At 59.1% G+C, this 17575-nt stretch overlaps 3 protein-coding genes across 3 annotated transcripts; all 3 read right to left on the bottom strand.

The window, feature by feature from the left end:
* Window positions 1-3514: 3514 nt before the first annotated feature.
* Window positions 3515-6880, bottom strand: LSCM1_01782 (uncharacterized protein; the record flags this gene model as incomplete). Its single annotated transcript, XM_067319382.1, has 1 exon — window positions 3515-6880. The coding sequence occupies one exon, from the start codon at window positions 6878-6880 to the stop codon at window positions 3515-3517; it is 3366 nt and encodes a 1121-aa protein (XP_067175931.1).
* Window positions 6881-9565: 2685 nt separating this feature from the next.
* On the bottom strand, window positions 9566-11038 carry LSCM1_01781 (uncharacterized protein; the record flags this gene model as incomplete). The annotated part of the gene is made up of 1 exon (XM_067319381.1): window positions 9566-11038. One exon carries the CDS (start codon window positions 11036-11038, stop codon window positions 9566-9568), a length of 1473 nt encoding a protein of 490 aa, XP_067175930.1.
* An 855-nt stretch (window positions 11039-11893) lies between these two features.
* On the bottom strand, window positions 11894-16504 carry LSCM1_01780 (uncharacterized protein; the record flags this gene model as incomplete). Its single annotated transcript, XM_067319380.1, has 1 exon — window positions 11894-16504. One exon carries the CDS (start codon window positions 16502-16504, stop codon window positions 11894-11896), a length of 4611 nt encoding a protein of 1536 aa, XP_067175929.1.
* Window positions 16505-17575: the final 1071 nt, after the last annotated feature.

Below are 17575 nucleotides of genomic sequence, written 5' to 3'. Positions count from 1 at the left end.
CAACGATGAAAACGAAGAAGACCAGCTTTCACCGGAGGACGGACGAAAATATCGCGGCGGGGCGATGGGGAGACTGAGAGGGGAAAGCGAGACGAGTGCCACACGAGCTTCGGAAAGCCAAGAGCAAATGAGACAAGAAGGCGTCCACAACACACACACACGCCCGCACGTCGACGTCCGAGGGAGAACGTCCAACGGCAGCGCCACAGCGAGACAGAGAGGAAGGCTAAAGCAATGAGCACAGCTGAAGACACACACACACACACGCACGCACACTGTGAGAGAGAGAGACACCGCGTTTGGGGACGGATTTGCTTCGGTACCAAACGAATGAGCAAGAGAGAAATAATATGTATAGAAATGGAAATGGGGGGAGGGAAGGAGAGGTGGGCTGGGGTGGCGGGGATAATGAGAGGTCAGGTGAGAGACGGCGCACAAGTATCGGTTCTTTGGCTCTCCTGTCTTCCTTTACACGTGCTTGTGTGTCTGTACGTGTATGTGTCACAGCGCCGGTAGAAGAGAATCCTTCCCAAGAAATGGTCTACTCACTGACGCACAGCCAAACAGAAAAGAGCCCCAGATCACGCAACCGACACAGCCTTACAGCACTGCTACAATGGCAGCGCAAATCGCTACGGGATGTAAAGGAGAGCGAGCGGGCAAGCAAGCGATCTCTGGCGAAGCCTAGCGCCTTGTAAAAATACCGTGGAGGCGGCGCACGTCCTCGCTTTCGGTTGGAATCGCCTACCGGAAAAGGAAGAGCGGAGACCACCGCAACGACACTGACAGAATGACAAATGTGCACAGAAACAGAAAAAAGGAAAGCAGAACCGGCACGACGACTACAAAGCACGCGGCTACGCAGTCATACCCCCGACACGGACACACGTACGCCTCACACGTGGTGGCGTAGCGTCCCACTCGCAGAGTCCGCCAAGAAAATCTGCCACTATAGCGACAGCAACCCTACCCACCTCTCCCCTCTCCCGACCACAGCAAACAAAAAACGTCCCCGAGAGCAAGACCGAGAGAAACGCAGACCTTATAGGGGGGACACAAACAGATGGATAATGCTCAGTGACCACAGACTACGGCAGCTGCTGATTGGGTTTTGTTTCTACTTCTTGTGCCGCTGTGTGTGCGTGTATTCCTGTTGAAGCAAACGCTTCTGCGCGCCCCTTCAGTGAATTTTGCTCGATGAGGGGAAGCGGTGCCTCGAAGAGAAGCACCCAAATGGGAGGAGACTCACAGGTCAGAACCTCCGACTAAGAATGGAATGACAGGCAGGAGCAGAGAGAAAGAGAGAGGGAGACAGCACAAGCCCCACTAACTGATACGCACTCACTAGCCCTTTTGTCGGCGAGGTGGGGTGTGTGTGGAGAGAAGGGGGTTGTGTACTATCAGCTCTGCGAAAGAATGTGTCTGGAGCCTATTTCTCTTTTTCTTTTGCCGTTTCACGTGGAGGAGGAAGGAGGGTGACAGTGAGGTGAGAGGAGGAGCGAATGTCGAACAGCCGCACGTTTGAGTACGTGCTAGTGCGAGTCGCCTGCCGTCTGAGTGCCCGCTTATCTGTGTGTGTGTGTGTCTGTGCGGTTAACGGGCGTTCTTTCGAGGAAAACAATGGGAAAAGAGGGGGAAAAGGAAAAACACCACAATGGACGTTCTTCCATGCACGGGGGTGAGTGGGTGGCGAAGGGCATATGCGGGAGTGAGAAGGAGGGGTGCAGGTCCCACGCGGGCAGGATACGGTTACCCCGGGACAGAGAGAAACATGGAGACGAAGCAAGAGAGGGAGAAAGAGAGTGAGGGAGAGACACTTCCGACGTCATCACATCTATCACTTGCAACGAAGTCAGCTGCCCGTGCGGACAATGCGGTCGGCTAACACGGTCGGTGTGCGTGGGTACGTGGCCTTGATGGGATTCGTCCGCACGTCACGGCTCGGGTGGCGTTTGGTCAGAGCAATCGCAACAAGGTAAAATGAGATTCATCCCCCCCTCCCCTCTGCGGGAGCGAGACTAAGAGAGTGGCAGAGAGAGGAGAGCGCCGCGGTCCTCCCCCTCAGGCCACTGCTGTGCTCTTCTACGCGCGTGTAGTCTTCATGGTGGCATTTTTTCTTTCTCTTTCTTTTACTTCTCATCATTTCTTTACTTTTCGTTTCTGACGTGGGGCAACAGTGGGCGTTTACGCGAAGGGGAAAGTGAGAGGGCACACACAAGAAAGAGAGAGAAGGATGACAGAGAAGAGAGTGAGCGAGCGCGGTGGTAGTCGTCGAACACCACGAAGAGATGAGCACACACACACAGACACACTGTATATGTATCGCTCGCGTCGTTCCTCACTGCATGAGTCCGGAGACGGTCTAGGAGATTGAAAACGCCGAAGTGGAGGAGGTGGGGTAGTCGTGAAGCGGAAGGCTGATCTATTTACAGCTCCTCGTCGCCATTTGCGTTCGAGCTATGGAGCCTCCTCCACCTCCGTTTCTCCGCACGCAGTCACCATTTTCGGTACTCGAGGCAGCGCTGCCTTCTTCCTGCAGCCCCTTTGCCTTCCCCTTTCCTCCTTTTCCCTCTAAAACGACTCTTCATCGTCTGCCTCACATCGCTTCTTACTCCTGCACACATTATCACACACGCGTTTGCCCCCCCTCGACAGAAAAGGGCCCAGTAAGCACACAGCTAGACAGACCCCATACAGGCACACAACACTACTTCACGACGTGCAGCAGCCATACGGTGAGGACGACATGAGAGAGACTATCAGATTCCGAGCGCCACGTACAGAATGCGTGGCTTGGACATAGTAACATGCACAGAGGCACCTTTGGAGGGAGGCCGACTAAACTATGTGACCGAATGGCAGATGAACAACAACCAAGAAACCCCAGAGTGCCGCACAAGAGCAGCCCGCTCGCAATAGTGGTGCCACTACATGATGAGCAACTGAAGGCAACGCCATCATTCCTCGAGAGAGAGAGGCAGAGCCACTGCGCGCCAGTCACGGCAAGTCGACAAGGTCAGATGCGTCGTGGAAAAGAGGCGGTAGAAGAAACGCGTCGATGGTCGCCAGAAAGAAGCTAGAGAGGGAAGAAAAAGCGGAGGAACCCTCACGCATACTACACCAAGCCCCTCCGCGAGGAGCAACACCGTTGTCCAAGATACAAAGGGAGGAGGAGTGGCTGCTGGCGACCACAAACGCAGACGCACGCACACGACCTGCAGAACCAAGCCATCAAGGCCGCCGTCACAGGTGCTCCTGTTCACCGAGCGACCCTAAATAAATATCATCACCCTCTCCAACAAATAGACGCCTCCGGTGCCCACAACGCTCTCTTCCGAGCCAACGTGTTCGGCGTGCCCCTGCCCATTCAATCTTCGCTGAAAAAAACGGAAAATGTGCTCAAGCCCGAGACACAGAAGCCATTGCGTGCCAAAAGCAGTGGCGTACGCAAGCGCCATCCGCCTCCCTCCATCTTTGTCGCCACTGCTCCTTACGGATGTGCCTGCGCGCGCCTTTAGGAAGAGGAGGTGTTGGGTCCAGTGAAACGGAGCACCTTGCAGTGATCAAGCAGCTCCTGATATGTGAGGTGCTTCAGTTTCACGATGCTTTCAACAACCGACGTCTTGTTAGGGCGCGGCTTGTCGACACGCAGACGATGGAACACCCATTGCGTCGCCGGCTGTCCGTTGGGGCCCGCTTTCTCGACGATATCGGCCAGCTCGAGTTCAACGATCACGCTATTTTGGAGCTGGTAGGCGCGCATCTGCATATCTGTGAAGACGCCGACAGCGCCTGGAAAGTGGGCTTCCTGCTCATTTTCGGTAGTGAAGAGGTCGAACACCGTCAGGCCGTCGTCTGTCCTCTCCCCGTTCATGAGCCTGAAATCCGCCGTGCACAGGTGCAGTGGTTTCCACTTCAAGAGGAACTTATCCAACCCGAACTTGTACACGGTATTGCCCTGGAAGACAATACCGTCCACCGCGAACGGCGCGTCTTCGAAACGCGGCAACAGCTTCGGCAGATCGTTGATAGGCGCATACTGCTTCAGCACTACCGGCGCATAAGCTCCGGCCTCGCCGCTACTCTGCACCATCAGCCGGAACCACTCACGCAAGAGCTCGTAACGCTCGAAGAAGGGCGTGCGCTTCGCCTGCTTGCCGCCAAAGTACACGTAGTCGATAATGTGTAGAAGAGGCTGGGGCTGGTTCGTTTCGTTGGCGCAGGTGCTCATCTCCGCGTCTAGCATCCACTCGATCCCGTTCGACTCTTCCTGCTTGTCACCGACCATTTCGAACGCGCTTAGAAACATCAGAGAGTCGAAGAGAGCGTTGAAGTCGTAGCAGCCGGTGAAGGCGAACGGGAAGCCTAGTACGCCGAAGTGCGAGTGCTTCACAATAAGGTAGCGCTCTCCGTCCACCTTCAAAGTGACGTACATGGAAGACATCCGCTTGCATTCGTGCCGGTTCGCAAACGAGCTGGCGTCGACGTAGCCACCAATGCTGGAGAGTGGGGCGCTGTCGGTGCGGCCGGAGGTGTTGCCGATCGCCGCGTGCACTTCCCTGGTAAGCTGTAGAAAGTCGGTGTAGTCATCCAGCAGGTGAAACTTTTCGTAGCCGGCAACCGGTGTGGCCTGCGGAAGCCGTATGTTGCGGCTGCGTTTCGGGAAAAGCCCGTCGATGATACTGAAGATGCGGTCCCCCACCCGACGCGCCTCTAGCGTGTTGCAGTCGATGGTGTGCAGGACACCGATCTTCTTGTACACGCGGTCTGCTATCTCCGCCTGAGCGCGCTGCTCCACGTAGCGCCAGTGATCGGCCCCGGATTTTTGATCGCCGCGGGACTGCGCGCGCCTCAAGCCCTCCTTCGGATCCACCTGCAGCCAAAAGACAAAAGGGACCGGCAGCTGGCACACGTTGAGAGCGGCTTGCAGATAGTATGCGTCCATCTCCCCGGTCGCGACGAAGCGGTCCAGCACGAGGCCGTTGTAGGAACGATTTTTTGCCTCGGGGCCGAAGTTGTCTCTCACGGCCTGCTCCATCTCCGCGAAGGGCTGCTTGCCTTCCTTGTACATGTCACCAGAGGAGAGGTGCAGCAAATGGTAACGCTCAGCAATGCTCTCGGCCTGCGTCGTCTTCCCAGACCCACGGCAGCCAAAGATCATGACGATCAACGGGTCGCTGTTCGTCGGGGCGGCCTTTCGGGCAAACTGCGGGGGTCGCCAGCCGCTGAGCGCGGCTACGCTAGTGAGCGCTCCAGGACGCGGTACGTGCGCTGCCGTTAGAGTTGGGCCTGCCGGTCCGCTCGGGAGCTTCGCCGTGCCCTTCGGCTGCGGCGACGGCACCACGTGCGTCTGCGGCGCTGTCGCTGGTGCTGGGCTGCCGCTGGGGCTACTTGTGTTCGCAGCAGGGGCTGCACCGTGGGCCCCTGCGGCACTCGGCAGCGCCCGCGGCAGCCGCGATCCCGCGCCCGCATGATTTGCTGGCGCCAGCCCTCGAGTGGGCCCTGAATACGGTAACGCCGTCCCGGCTGCCAGCGCGGCGGAATATGCAGTGCTACCGCCCGCCACACCAACACGGATGGCGCGTGTCATCGGGGCGGAGGAGATTCGAGGGGGAACCTGGGCCGATACAGGAGGGTTGCTTGCCGCGTGGCGTGGAGCGGGGGTGGCCGATCCCGCATTAGCTTGGTCTAGATGCTGCTGCTGCGGCGGCGGCGGCGGCGGCGCTTGCTGAGACACAGTCTCAGAGCGCGGTTCCGGCACCGTCGGCGGCGATGGGCCACGCTGCTCTTGGTTGCTGTGGCGGGTAGGTACTGTGTTACTAGCCTCGCTGGCACCGATACTGTTTGGGGATGCCCCACGACTTCCTTCGCTAGCCGTGGCTGCTGCTGCTGCTGCCGCCGCCGCTGCCGCAGCGGCCGCCTGTCGTTCCTGCGCGCTTCGGGGCAGCACGGGCGCTGCTTTTGGCGGAAACGTTGGCTGCTGATTCTGGTACAGATGCTGCGGTCCTTGCTGCTGCTGCTGGTGCTGCAGAAGCGGCCGTTGCGAGGGAGGTGCTCCTTGTGCTGGAGAGTGCGGCTGCGGGTGCGGAGCGTTGCCGCCAGACACAGATGTGGCGTAGCTGCCGTACCCTGGAAAAAACGATACGCCGCTAGTTGACTGCCCACTGCGGTCTTGCGAGCGTGGTATTGCGGCGGCTGGTGGCTGGGTCAGCACCTGCTGCGGGGGTGCAGTGTATCGAGGGCCAGAGTTCTGCTGCTGCTGCAAGGAAAGCGGCGACCCTGACGGGCTCGAGGACGGCAGGCGGCGCATGGAGGAGGAAGACCAGCCTAAAATGGGTGGCTGATCCCCGTCCAGCCGCTCCGAAGAGACTTCGGCGCCCATTCCGCTGGAGAGGTTTGCGGCTGTGTTTCCACGACTCCCGCCCTGCGCCGTACCGACGGCCATGGAGGCAGCCGAAAGCATGGCCGAGTTGGGATTCATCATGGGCCGAGTAGGGAAGGCCTCTGCCGCCCCGGGCATCGGCGACAAAGACCGCCACATTATCGGTGGCCCCCCGGTGCCCCCCGCTGCCTGGCCTGGCAAGCCAGGTGGGGACGTTTTGCCGCCTGCGGCAGCGAGACTGCTAGGCGTCTCATAGGTGTCAGCCGATGGTGCCGGTGTGGTGACCACTGGCTTGCTACTTCGCTTGAACCCGGAGAGGAGAGGGACATCGTCGTTGCTGACAGGGCCGGCCCCGGCGAGGCCTCGCAGCTGCGGGTTGAACTGCGGTGTTGGATGGTACACTGGTGGCACGAATGTTTCTGGTTCGCTGCACAAAAAAGACGGGATAAACGGCTTTGCCGTCGGGTCAAAAGAGGGAGCGTTGGGATTGAGGCTCATCTCGACCCGCACGAAATCTGACCAATGCAACTGAAGGAGTGTACGAGAGCGGAAGACGCAAACGAAGTAGACGGGGAGATGAAGACGCGAACGAGCACCCGCAAGAAACACAGTGGGAGAAGAAGAGAGCAGCGGATCGAAAGGGACACGGCGGTAGTGCGCGGGTAAAGCGGAGGCGCCGAGGAAACAGGGAGGGAAAAGAGCGGAGCACGGGGAGACAGAGAACTCACAGAAACGCTTTCTTTACAGAAGGTAAGGGTCTGAAACGGAAAAGGTAGCTTCTATGTAGGTCTCTGTGTAGGAAAAGGGTCACGAGCGGCGGCCGCAGAAATCTCGCGGCGCTGTATGGTGTTAATGTGCAGGTGATAGAGTTGCGCAGGGTGGCGCTTAACTGATGGGGGAGTGTTGGTGTGGGTGCGTGCCGTGAGTTCAACTGAACAGGTAAAGTCCCCGCCCAACGGTCAAGCACATGCATACACACACACACACACGCACGCACAGACGAAACAAAGAAAAGAACACTGCAGAGTGGTGAAACAGTAAAAGCAAAGGTGCGTAGCCAACCCGTGAGAAGAATGCGGAACACACACACACACACAAAAAAGAAGTAAACGCCACTCTTCGAAGAGTGTGCAAGGAGGAAGAGACGAAAGCAGCAACAGGAGTGGGCCCAATGGCTGCGGTGCTTCCGCCCGACTTCACGAATGGCGTTTTTGTTGTTGTTGCGGCTGCGTTTGCACCAAAGTACAGCGGCCTCCGACAAGGGCAAGACCTCCCTCCCTCTGTATCTGGTGGCACCTCTATTCACCGCACTTCGCCAAAATCTGTGTTGGGTACAGATGAGGTAAGCACGAGGGGTAGACACCTTTCCCTCACACCGACAGTACTCTGCACACAGCGACTGAGCAGGTGTGGTGTGTGTGCGCGCAAGAAGCGCATGCGCCAGCGTCAGTGGCCAGGAGCAGGCGTTAATCAATGACCCTTCCCTCCCTGGTCCTGGTAACAAGTAGCGCCGGGTGAGATGCGAATAGGTGAGCCGTGAGATATCAGGAACAACCGAGGTATTGCTCACCCCGCACGCAGTAAAGACGCAGCAGACGATGGTGAGCTCAGCGAGAGGCAGGGGTTGGACAGAACCGTCCGACGGCAGAGCAGGTGATGAGCACCCGTCTGCACCAGAGCTGCTTTTGTGCTTTCCGTTTATCTTCGCAGCAAACGGAAAGCAGAGCCAGGGGAAAACGCAAGAGAGAGACACACACACAGACAAGAAAATGAAGGACCTGCGGAAGGGTAAAGATCGAAAAAAAAACCGACTTCGATGAGATGCGAAGCTGTACAGATGGCTGCGTCCGCTGCGGACCCGATGAGGTATACTGCGCCTTTGCCCTCTCTGCTTCCGCGATCGGTGCGTTGGTTGAGTTAATATTTTGGGAAGTACGTGTCGGCTTGAGTTTGGTGCAACGTCGCTTGAGTGCTTCGCTTCCACCAACCAGTGACGCCTCTTTTCAAGATAGGTGAGTGTCTATAGTGTGTGGGGGGGGGGGTGAGGGGGGTTGCCGTCTTCAATGCTATGCACCTCGCTCACTTCTCATCCGCCGCCGCCGTCCCGCCTCCTCTGCAGCTAATCGGTGTGGGCTACTAAGTTCCCTTCACGCACAGCCCAAACTTACGCGCTCGCGCCCGCGAGTTGGTTCTCCCTACGGTGTGCTATCGCCCCACAGCCGTCTCGTGATGGTGGTGAGGGGGGTGCGCGACTTGTGGATAGAGGCCGTTCGCGCCACTCGAAAAAAAAAAGAAACGTAAAGGGGGGCAGCCAGCGGAGGGGTGCACGCAGATTACACGGGCACCCGGGCGCACTCATACAATGACCTATGACAGATATGTCACCCGCGCTGAGGGAGAAACAAACAAATACCCAACAACACAAAAGATAGTGAGGGCAGTGTGCCACTTCGATAAATTCGTGCGACATAGTCCGCGTACAGACACGCACGTTCACGGCAGTGAGCGTGTTTGGTGTGTGTGTGTGCGTATTGGATGGAAAGGCACGAAAAGAAATATCACACGAGCATATTTTCGGAGAGGCGTTGTGGGGAGAGAGGGCGAAGTTGTGTTGAACGTATGCATGCGTTCGGGCATGGAGAGGCGCAACGCGACGCCACGACGAACGAAACGAACCTCAAGGCAAGAGTCGAGTACGCTGGAAGAACACCTAGCGAGCAATACGAGAAAAAAATCGCACCGGGAAGGCCAAGGTCTAAGGGGCGGAGATTGCAGAAGATGTCCGTGCGACAACTCTGTACGAGAGCACACGTGCAGGTATTGAAATGTGCACTGAGAGGCGCACGACTTGGCTTTCAAGACACACTGGTCTGTTGGTTGCTGTAAATGTGCTTGCCAACCTTGCTCGGTCTACGTGATTTCCTCACCGCAGGCGTGCACCATCGGTGCGTCGAGGCAGGAAGCAGAGAAGGCGGCAGCTAGGCACACCGATCGGAAAGATGGGAGAATCGCGCGACCAAGAGCGCCCGACGGCACGGGCCACGTATCTGTCATCACTGCCGGCGTATTTTGCGTGTGGCACTCGCACACACGCACATTCGAACCCTTTTGCTCACAGCCATGCTTACTTGAAAGGCGAAAGCGCTCAAGGCGCACCGTCACATCACAGCCGCCGAAGTGATGTTACTCCGGTACGACATTCTTGAACTCGCCTGCAAGGCCTTCCGTGTACGAGTACTGCTTCGGCGTCCGCCAGTCCTCCCCGTAGTTCTCGATGAGATAGCGCTCCGGTGGGACTAGAAACCCGCTACCCACCGACGCTTTCTTTGCACAAAAGGGAAGCTCTTCGAGATCTGTGGCGAAGGGCGTGTGCCTGTAGCGGTACATGCGGTGCTTGCGCGCATTAGCGGCCTCATAGAAAGAGGCGGCCCACACAAACTCACCCTTCTCGCGCACCAACGCATCATCGCTGGCATCCCCGTGTAGGCCGCAAAAGGTGGCGCACAGCGGTGGGTAGTACAGATTGATGTCAATGCGAGCGCCGGTGGCCAGGTGCAGTACGCGCAGTTCTAGCCCTCGCTCGACCGCGCCGCAAATGTCGAAAACGACGAACACGCACGTTGATGCCAGCGCCTGGAGGAGGCAATACACACGCATCTGTACGCGGCTCAAGTCCGCTGGGGTGGCAGAGGGAAGAGAAAGGTCAGGTACCGGTGAATCGTCGCCGTCCGTTACAGGCGCGGCCATATCAGTGTAGAGAATGCCAATGTCAATGTCCTCATCATAGGGGATGAAGCAGCCGTCGCGTCGCGCACCCAGGGCTGTGCCACAGGCAAGAAAGAAACGAATCCTTTGGGACATCAGCACCTCCTGAATCGCCAGGAGTGCTTCTTGAAAAGCAAGTTGCCTGGTGATGAGAGCGGCACTGTCAGCGAAGCGCCGCCGCACGTACGTCTCAAAGTCGTTCGCAGCGCGGGGAGTGTCAGTTTCTCCTCCGACACGAAAATCGGTGGCCTTTTCCTCGGTCGACGTAAGCGCCGCACCCACACGAGGCACCCACAAAAACTGTGGTATTCGAACGCCACCGCACTCCTCGTCGTCCGATGGGGCAGAAGAAGGAGCCATTGCAGCGGGGGTCGGTGTCGGCAACGCCACTGGTCGTACTGGCGCGCTGCACTGCGCGTCAAGGCAATCCACCAGACGTGAAAAGAGGGCTTCTTGCGCCGTGACGTCTTTACATCGTAAGTACGCCTCGTACACAGCATCAAAGTCGTCGCTGCCACTGATCTTGCTGCTACGTTTCACCGGCATGAAGGCCTCCTCGTCGCCCCTGCCCCCTTTCCGCCCCTGTACTGAGAAGTGCTGCAGCCATTCAAGAAGCGCACCGCGCCGCAGCTCGAATACCGAGGGGGGCGCACCGCTGACATCTGGGAAAACGCCTTCGCAGCTCGGCGCGCGCGCCAGGGGGGAAGGAAAAGTTTCTGCAGCAATCCCGTTGCCCGGGACATTGGTGGATCTCAAGATACCAGTGCAGCCATCTTCCGCGTACTTGTGCGCGGACTCTGCGGCGGCGCATATGCGGCAGTCTTCCAGGTGTAAGTGCGGTTGGAAGGCGGCGACAGCAGCCCTTTTCCACGCGCGGCTGTGGCGCTGCATCGCACGCTGCGGACGACTCGTCGGATATGGTAATATGAGAGAGCCGAAGGTGCGTAGCTTCGTGCAGACCGCAGACAAAGGAAACCTGAGCGCCCCACCGTTCGCCCGTCTTCAGTGGTGTTAGCGGAAAAGGACAAGACCCATGAGAGGGGAGGAGAGTAGAGATTGGGGGGGGGGGAGCGAGAGCGCTTCATCGTTGCTTATTGTGTACGTGTGTGCGTTTCCCTTTTCCCGCTAAAAGTAAAGCACGGCTGTGCGACCACACCGCCACCACCGGCGGGCGTCGAGAACAAGGGAGGGCAAAGGCCGGTAAGACGATAAGCCGGACGCGTATGTTCTCTCTTTGCGAGAAGCGACGTGCGACAAGGCGCACAGTAATGCAGACGGCTTACACCGTTGTCTGCCAGGGAGGCGAGCAAGCGCCTACCGTCGGTCTGCCGACCTTCTCGGGGGCGCTGAACTCTTCGACGGGGGAGCACGACAGCGACTCTGCAGGTCTCATTCACAACGACCTGCAGGCATCAGTAAGTACCCGTGTGCCGCGCTTTTTCGGCTCACCTGGAAGTCATTCGTTTTACGGCTAGACGAGCCTCTCTTTTGGCATTCACGCTATGGGGCCCACATTACCCCCCCCTCCAGTCAGGCCTCCCTAACGCGCACTTGTCGAGGCTCTTAACAACAGAGGAAAACAATGAACGACCCATTACACACACACACACACACAGACACAGATACACTTAGAGATACCCAGATGCATACAGTCAAGTGTGCAGGCTTCACTCACAGGCAGATCGGCGACCTCAGAGAGAGCACTTCTCCTTCCTCCCTTCTTTGGCATCCTCCTTTCTATTGCTCTTAAAGGTGCCCCAGCTCTGCCGAGACGGTAGCACCGACATTCATCACTCGCTCCAACTGCGTTTGGGCCGCTGAGGCGATCAGCTTGCGCGTGCGCAGGTCTTGGCGGTACAGTTGCTCTAGCAACGGGACATGCAGCATCCACTCTTCACCCTTGAGTGAGCGCACCGGGTCATCCTGCGGAAAGCCGAGGAACATGCGCGGCGGCAGGCCGGCAGCGTGAGCCACCTCGCTCTGCAAGCGGCGCACCACCCACTGTCCCGTTCGACTCGTCTGGTCCCCGAGCGGCACCAGGTAGCCAATTTCGCCCATGTTGGTGACGTAGATGGCAACGCTGCTGGACCGTGCCGAGGCGGCCCGCAGCCGCATCGTCTTGAGCAACACGCCGCCCGCCAGTCGGTACTCACCCGTGACACTCAGCAGCGACTCCAGTACTTTGGGAGGCTTGCCCGACTCCTCGAGCACACGAGGCTTGTAGCTCATACACACCAGGTTGCGTGCGTCGTCAGCCACGAGGAGGCCAAAGCGGGTGTCATGGTACAGCATGTCGCTCGAGACAACTGACAGGGCATTCGTATCGCGTCCGAGAATGGTGATAGTGTGGATGTCTCCGCTGTAGCGGGCGAAGAGAACGGAGTGGAACAGATCACCAATGAGGAGATACTCCCGGAACGCTTGCAGGGATGTCACGTAGGCCCCAGCGTACAAGATGGCCATGGTCTCCATGAAGCTCTTGCCTGCGTCGTACCGGTACACGCGCACGGTGCCGCCCACAGCGACCGCGATGCAATCCTCGCCGATCCTGGTGATGGCAGTGACCGGCCCCTTCATTGGCTCCTCGTGCAAGGTGCGCAGCTGCTGCGTCCCTCGCCCACCCTGCTGCGACGTTGCCAGCAGCAAGACGCGTCCGCGGGTGGTGACGTCCTCGCCAAGCGGGTACGCCGTTGCCAATGCGCACACCGGTGCCGTAGCGGACCGGGTCCCTGCGTCCATGGTTGTGTCTCGGGTCACCTGCATCAGCGTTGCGGAGAGCACCTTCTCATTCACATGGAGCACAAGGCGATCCATGCACTGCCAATCCAGCGTGGAGAAGAACTGCACCTCATACCGATCGTTTGTCGGCACCGGTGCACCGCACGTCACGGACAGAGGCGGCAGCGACACCGGCTCGACCACATGCGGCACGCGATTCCCCTCCTCGTCCTCCACTATGCGCAGCTGCACGTCGAAGGGGGCCCTCTTCGGGTGAAATGGTTCCTGTCGCGACACTACAACAAAACACCCGTGCGCCGCGGGTGAGTAAATGACGCGATGGGGTGTGCACCCCAGGCGCACCCGCTCCAACCACCACCCGCTGCTCCCAAGCATCTCGCCGAACGGCTGCATCGTGGCAAAGTGCACAAAGCCCTCACCACAGTAGACGAAGCCACCGTGCACGTGTCTCGAGTGGAACGGAGCAAAGCCGCGCACCGCATTCATGGAGTGATGTCGCGTGCACACAAGCTGATTGGTGGCGGCGTGGTACACGAGGAACACTGGTGTCTGGCCGCACACGTAAATGCCTTTGTACCGGCCCTGGAGGGCGCGGAAAGGCACCACCCGCTCACTACAGTGCCGCATCTGTTGCGTGACGCTCGCCAGGTGCGCCCGCTCCTCCTGCAGCCGCTTCTTTCGAGCCTCGATAGTCTCCACCACATCCACCTCTGGCGCCGCGTCCAGGATGTGATAAATGACTTTTACACACCTACGGGGACCGTCGGCGTCCGCAGGGACAACGCGGTAGGTCACGAGCTCCCCGGATGACAGAATGAGCACAAGAGTTGCCTCCGTCGGCGCCACTGACACAGCTATGTCCTCGTGCTGACCGAAGACGGAGAGATGCGTGATGGTGGGCAGTGGCTCAGCATTCAGCCGCTCGCGCAGTTTCACTGCTGGCGTTTCGACCCCCTCCATCGCAAAAGGAGGAATGAGCGCGAAGTTGGGAAAACTCGACACCCGCCGCACCACTTGTGGTGATGGCAGCGCGTAAAAAATGAGGTCCATGTTCTGCACCACGAGCAGCGTGCTCTGACATGGCTGCGGGTGCCCCGCTGCCGATCCCCACAATGCGACAGCCGTCACCTTCTCTAGGAGCAGAGTCGCCGTCGACATTGCCCTGCCATCCTCCAGGCCAAAGGACAGGAGCTGTCCATCTGTGAAGCGGACAAGCACGCACCGCATTTCGGCGACCAACAAGGCAGACAGTGCCAGGTTTGCCGCGGCGCCCTGACTACTGGCTCGCTGAATCGCCGGCAGTGTCCTCAACTCGGTGCTCGCCAGCCGCCGCTTGCCGTCGGAGGACAGAAGTCGCAGCTCCGTCTCCGTTACCTGCAGCAGGCCCGGAATCCAGTCCACATGCGCCGCGTAAACGGTGCGAACAGCCACGCCGAGAGCAGCCCCGCGGACCTGCTGCACTGAGTCACTACGCACCGCAAAGAGAATGGAAAAGTTCGAGCCGCTAATGAGCAGGTGCGGGTGCGGTACACTGCCGGAGCCGACTGCTGACGCCGTTGAGGGTGCATCACCCCTCGCTCTTTCGTCCACGACGTCTCGGGGACGCTTTCGGGTATCGGCGTTGGCGGACTCGAGAAAGAAGACGGAAATGGCGTTCAGATCCTCCTGCCGCACGACGCGGCTACGGATGGATCGCCGCAAGATGGAGAGGCTTCCAGCCGAGCCGCTTCCGGAGCACAGTGCGAGGTCCATGACGGCCTTCCGCTGCGCAGCTGTCATGCGCGGCTGGGCCTCCAGCTCCACGCTGCGGAAGAGGTTTGCGTAAGGCGAGGCCTCGATGGACGGATCGATTGTGTCATCCTCCGCCCCCGCGGAGGCCGCGGCGGTGGTGGTGTCGACTATGTCCATGTCGCGCACAGGGCCGATACCTACAAACTTCTGCAGCACCTTGCACGGGTCATTTGGGGTGCATGCAATGAAGCGTGAATCCCCGTTCAAGGCGCCGAAAAAGAACCGCGTGGTATCGATGGCCGCATGCGAGGAGCAGAAGCAGCCGGTCATGATAATTTCCGCACTGATGCTGCCAACCGTGTAGCCGTGGCTCTGCAGGTGCACCTCCACGGCGGTCCCTTCCTCCTCCGTCACGACAAGTAGGCGTTGACTGCGATCCTCTGGAATAGAGGCAGCACCCAGCGGCGCTCCCTGCGTCGTCGCCTCTTGCGAGAGGAGCACCACCGTGGCGTTCGCAAAGTTCAGGTTCACCTTAACCAGGTCGGTGGAGGTTGCCTGAGACGCGCTACGCCACTGTACCGCCTCGAAACTCACCGCCGACGACTTTGAGTGGCGCGCCTGCTCTTCACCGTTGGCGTTCACGAAGACGCCGTAGCCGCTTTTGGTGCTCACGTGCACCATCATGTTGCGACTCACGCACAGCACAGCCGACGGCACATCCTCGAAGGCTGGGAGCGGTGTCATGCTCGTCACGTCGTACGGCAAGCCGTCCACCTCGCTGAGCGAGAGCATGTGCGGCGCCATCGAGTTTGCCAGTGTAATTTTCACCCACTCGATAGAGCATGTTAGCATGTGCGACTCCACTGTCTTGCTGCGCCACTCCAGCAGCTTCACTCGACCCGCCCATGTCGGCTGCCTCTCGAACAAGAGCGCCAGCAGCGGCTCTCCAGCCGATTCCACAAATTGAATGTCGCGGATGTTGCGCAGCGTCGCCTTCACATCTTGCAGGCGCCAGTGGGTCACGGTGCCGACGCGCAGCAGTAGTGCAGTGCCACCGACCTGCGTCACCTTCTCCGACGAGGTTGGCGCAGTATCTGCAGAGCCTTGACCAGTAGCCAAATCACTCACGTCACTTGCCCTCTTTTCCTGGGTAACTTCCTGCTTTCCATTCGACACCTCGGTCAGCTTGCGCGCGTTTGTCACTTCGTCGTCGTCGTCGTCCTCGTCTCCCCATGCGTTCAGCGCCACTGTTGGCTTTGCTATTGCTGCTGCCGTCGCCGCCACAATAGCCTCCTCGTTGCCCGCGAAGGCAGCAGGTTCAACAGTCGAGTTCGAAGAAGTCGTCGCTGCACCCATCGCCTGCACGCGTGCCATTGCCTGCGAATCAATCATTTCAATCACCGGAAAAAAAAAGAGGTCGCTCCGCTTGGCCAGCACGGCGACAAAGGTCCCCGTCTCATCGACACGCAGCATGGCGCTGAGCGGGCACCGATCGAGGCTCAACTGACGGTCGTCCAACTGCACGAGGGCCACCGTATCGAACTGAACGGTAACCGGGTTGTACATCAGGAAAGATACGTGGAAGTCATCAAAAAGAAGCACCACGACCTCAGAGGTGGCCCGAAACGGTCGGCATCTTGCGGCCGCCAGCGGTGGCGCGTGCAGAGACACCTCCGCCACCTCACCAAGGTGCTCCGCCGTCGGCAGCTCCGTTGAGATGCCGTTGGGCGGCGTACGCTTTACGCGGTACATGGTGAGGTGGTTCTGTCGAATGACCACTACCTCTTTTTGCTTCTGCGCCGCCAGCGAGTCTGGGAGAAAATAACCCGAGATGGTGTGCGTCACCACCGAGGCCGGCAGTGCCGGCGCCACGGCTGTGTGGAGCATAGCGATTATGCGTGTGGGCGAGTGGGCTGCGGAGCCTTCTGCTTTACCTCAGCAAGTGTTCCTTTCCTTCTTCTGCTTCGAAAATTGCGTGAAAATGCGCACGTCGATTAGGATGGCCGATGCGTAGAAAGTTTTGCTGGCGAGCTGCTGCGAAGTGGTCTAGCTATCCGATCCAAGGTGCGCCGTATCGCACCTTCACTTGGCCACCTCAGCAAGCCCGTTTCCTCGTCTTTGAAATGCCGTACCCGGACACAGCCCGCCGTTCACCTACGCTCCGATCTGCTCGGATGCAGACAAGGTGCAGGAGAGATGCGCGTCACCTGAAACGGAGCTCGAGAAAGAAGACCCCAATGAGGAATCGACATCCGTTGGGCGCACGAGGGAGTGGGGAGGGGAAGAGTGGAGGAGGAGGAGAGGTGGGGAGAATATGATGGGAATGGCGCGTGCATTCGAGCAAAATAAGGACTTGGCGTCGCGCACCTTCACCACTCGCTGGACGAGGATCCGCCTAAGCTGCAGGCTACTAGACACACCTGGAACACTTTCCAGAGGAGCAATCAGCGTCAAGACGTGAGCCGCTATCACGCCACACCCAGTGGGCGCCCTCAGCGCTGCCGGGCGCTATCAGCACGTGGGTCAGCCGCTCACCCGCCTCCCACATGCTTTTGCCCCCCTCCTTTCTTTCGCTTTGACTAGCACGCAGCGCGCTGACGACAAGTGAAGGTAAGCAACCGAGGAACAACACCCTGACCAATACATAAAGCTCCTCTTCTTTTTCATTGCTGTCAGCCTCTCTGCCCTACACCACACGAGTTGCCACTAGGCATGACCCCGAACCCTCCCCCGGCCCATGGCGTGGTGGTGCAGCAGCGGCGCAGAAACGCGCCGACTCGGGCCCTCCGTGCACCGCCACCTCCGACACGCCCAGGCCACGCCGACACCGTGACCGGCCACATCCATGGAGACAGCAGCGCAGCACCACCGCCCACTCGACCCGCCGACAGCGATGGCACGGAAAAATCCCTCCGACCCGCCCATGCGTCGCGGCCGCTGCACCCGGGGCCGCCAGCA

The sequence above is a fragment of the Leishmania martiniquensis genome, chromosome 32, assembly GCF_017916325.1.
Source record: "Leishmania martiniquensis isolate LSCM1 chromosome 32, whole genome shotgun sequence".
Taxonomy (NCBI): Eukaryota; Euglenozoa; class Kinetoplastea; order Trypanosomatida; family Trypanosomatidae; genus Leishmania; species Leishmania martiniquensis.
This window is presented reverse-complemented; position numbering and strand designations above follow the sequence as displayed.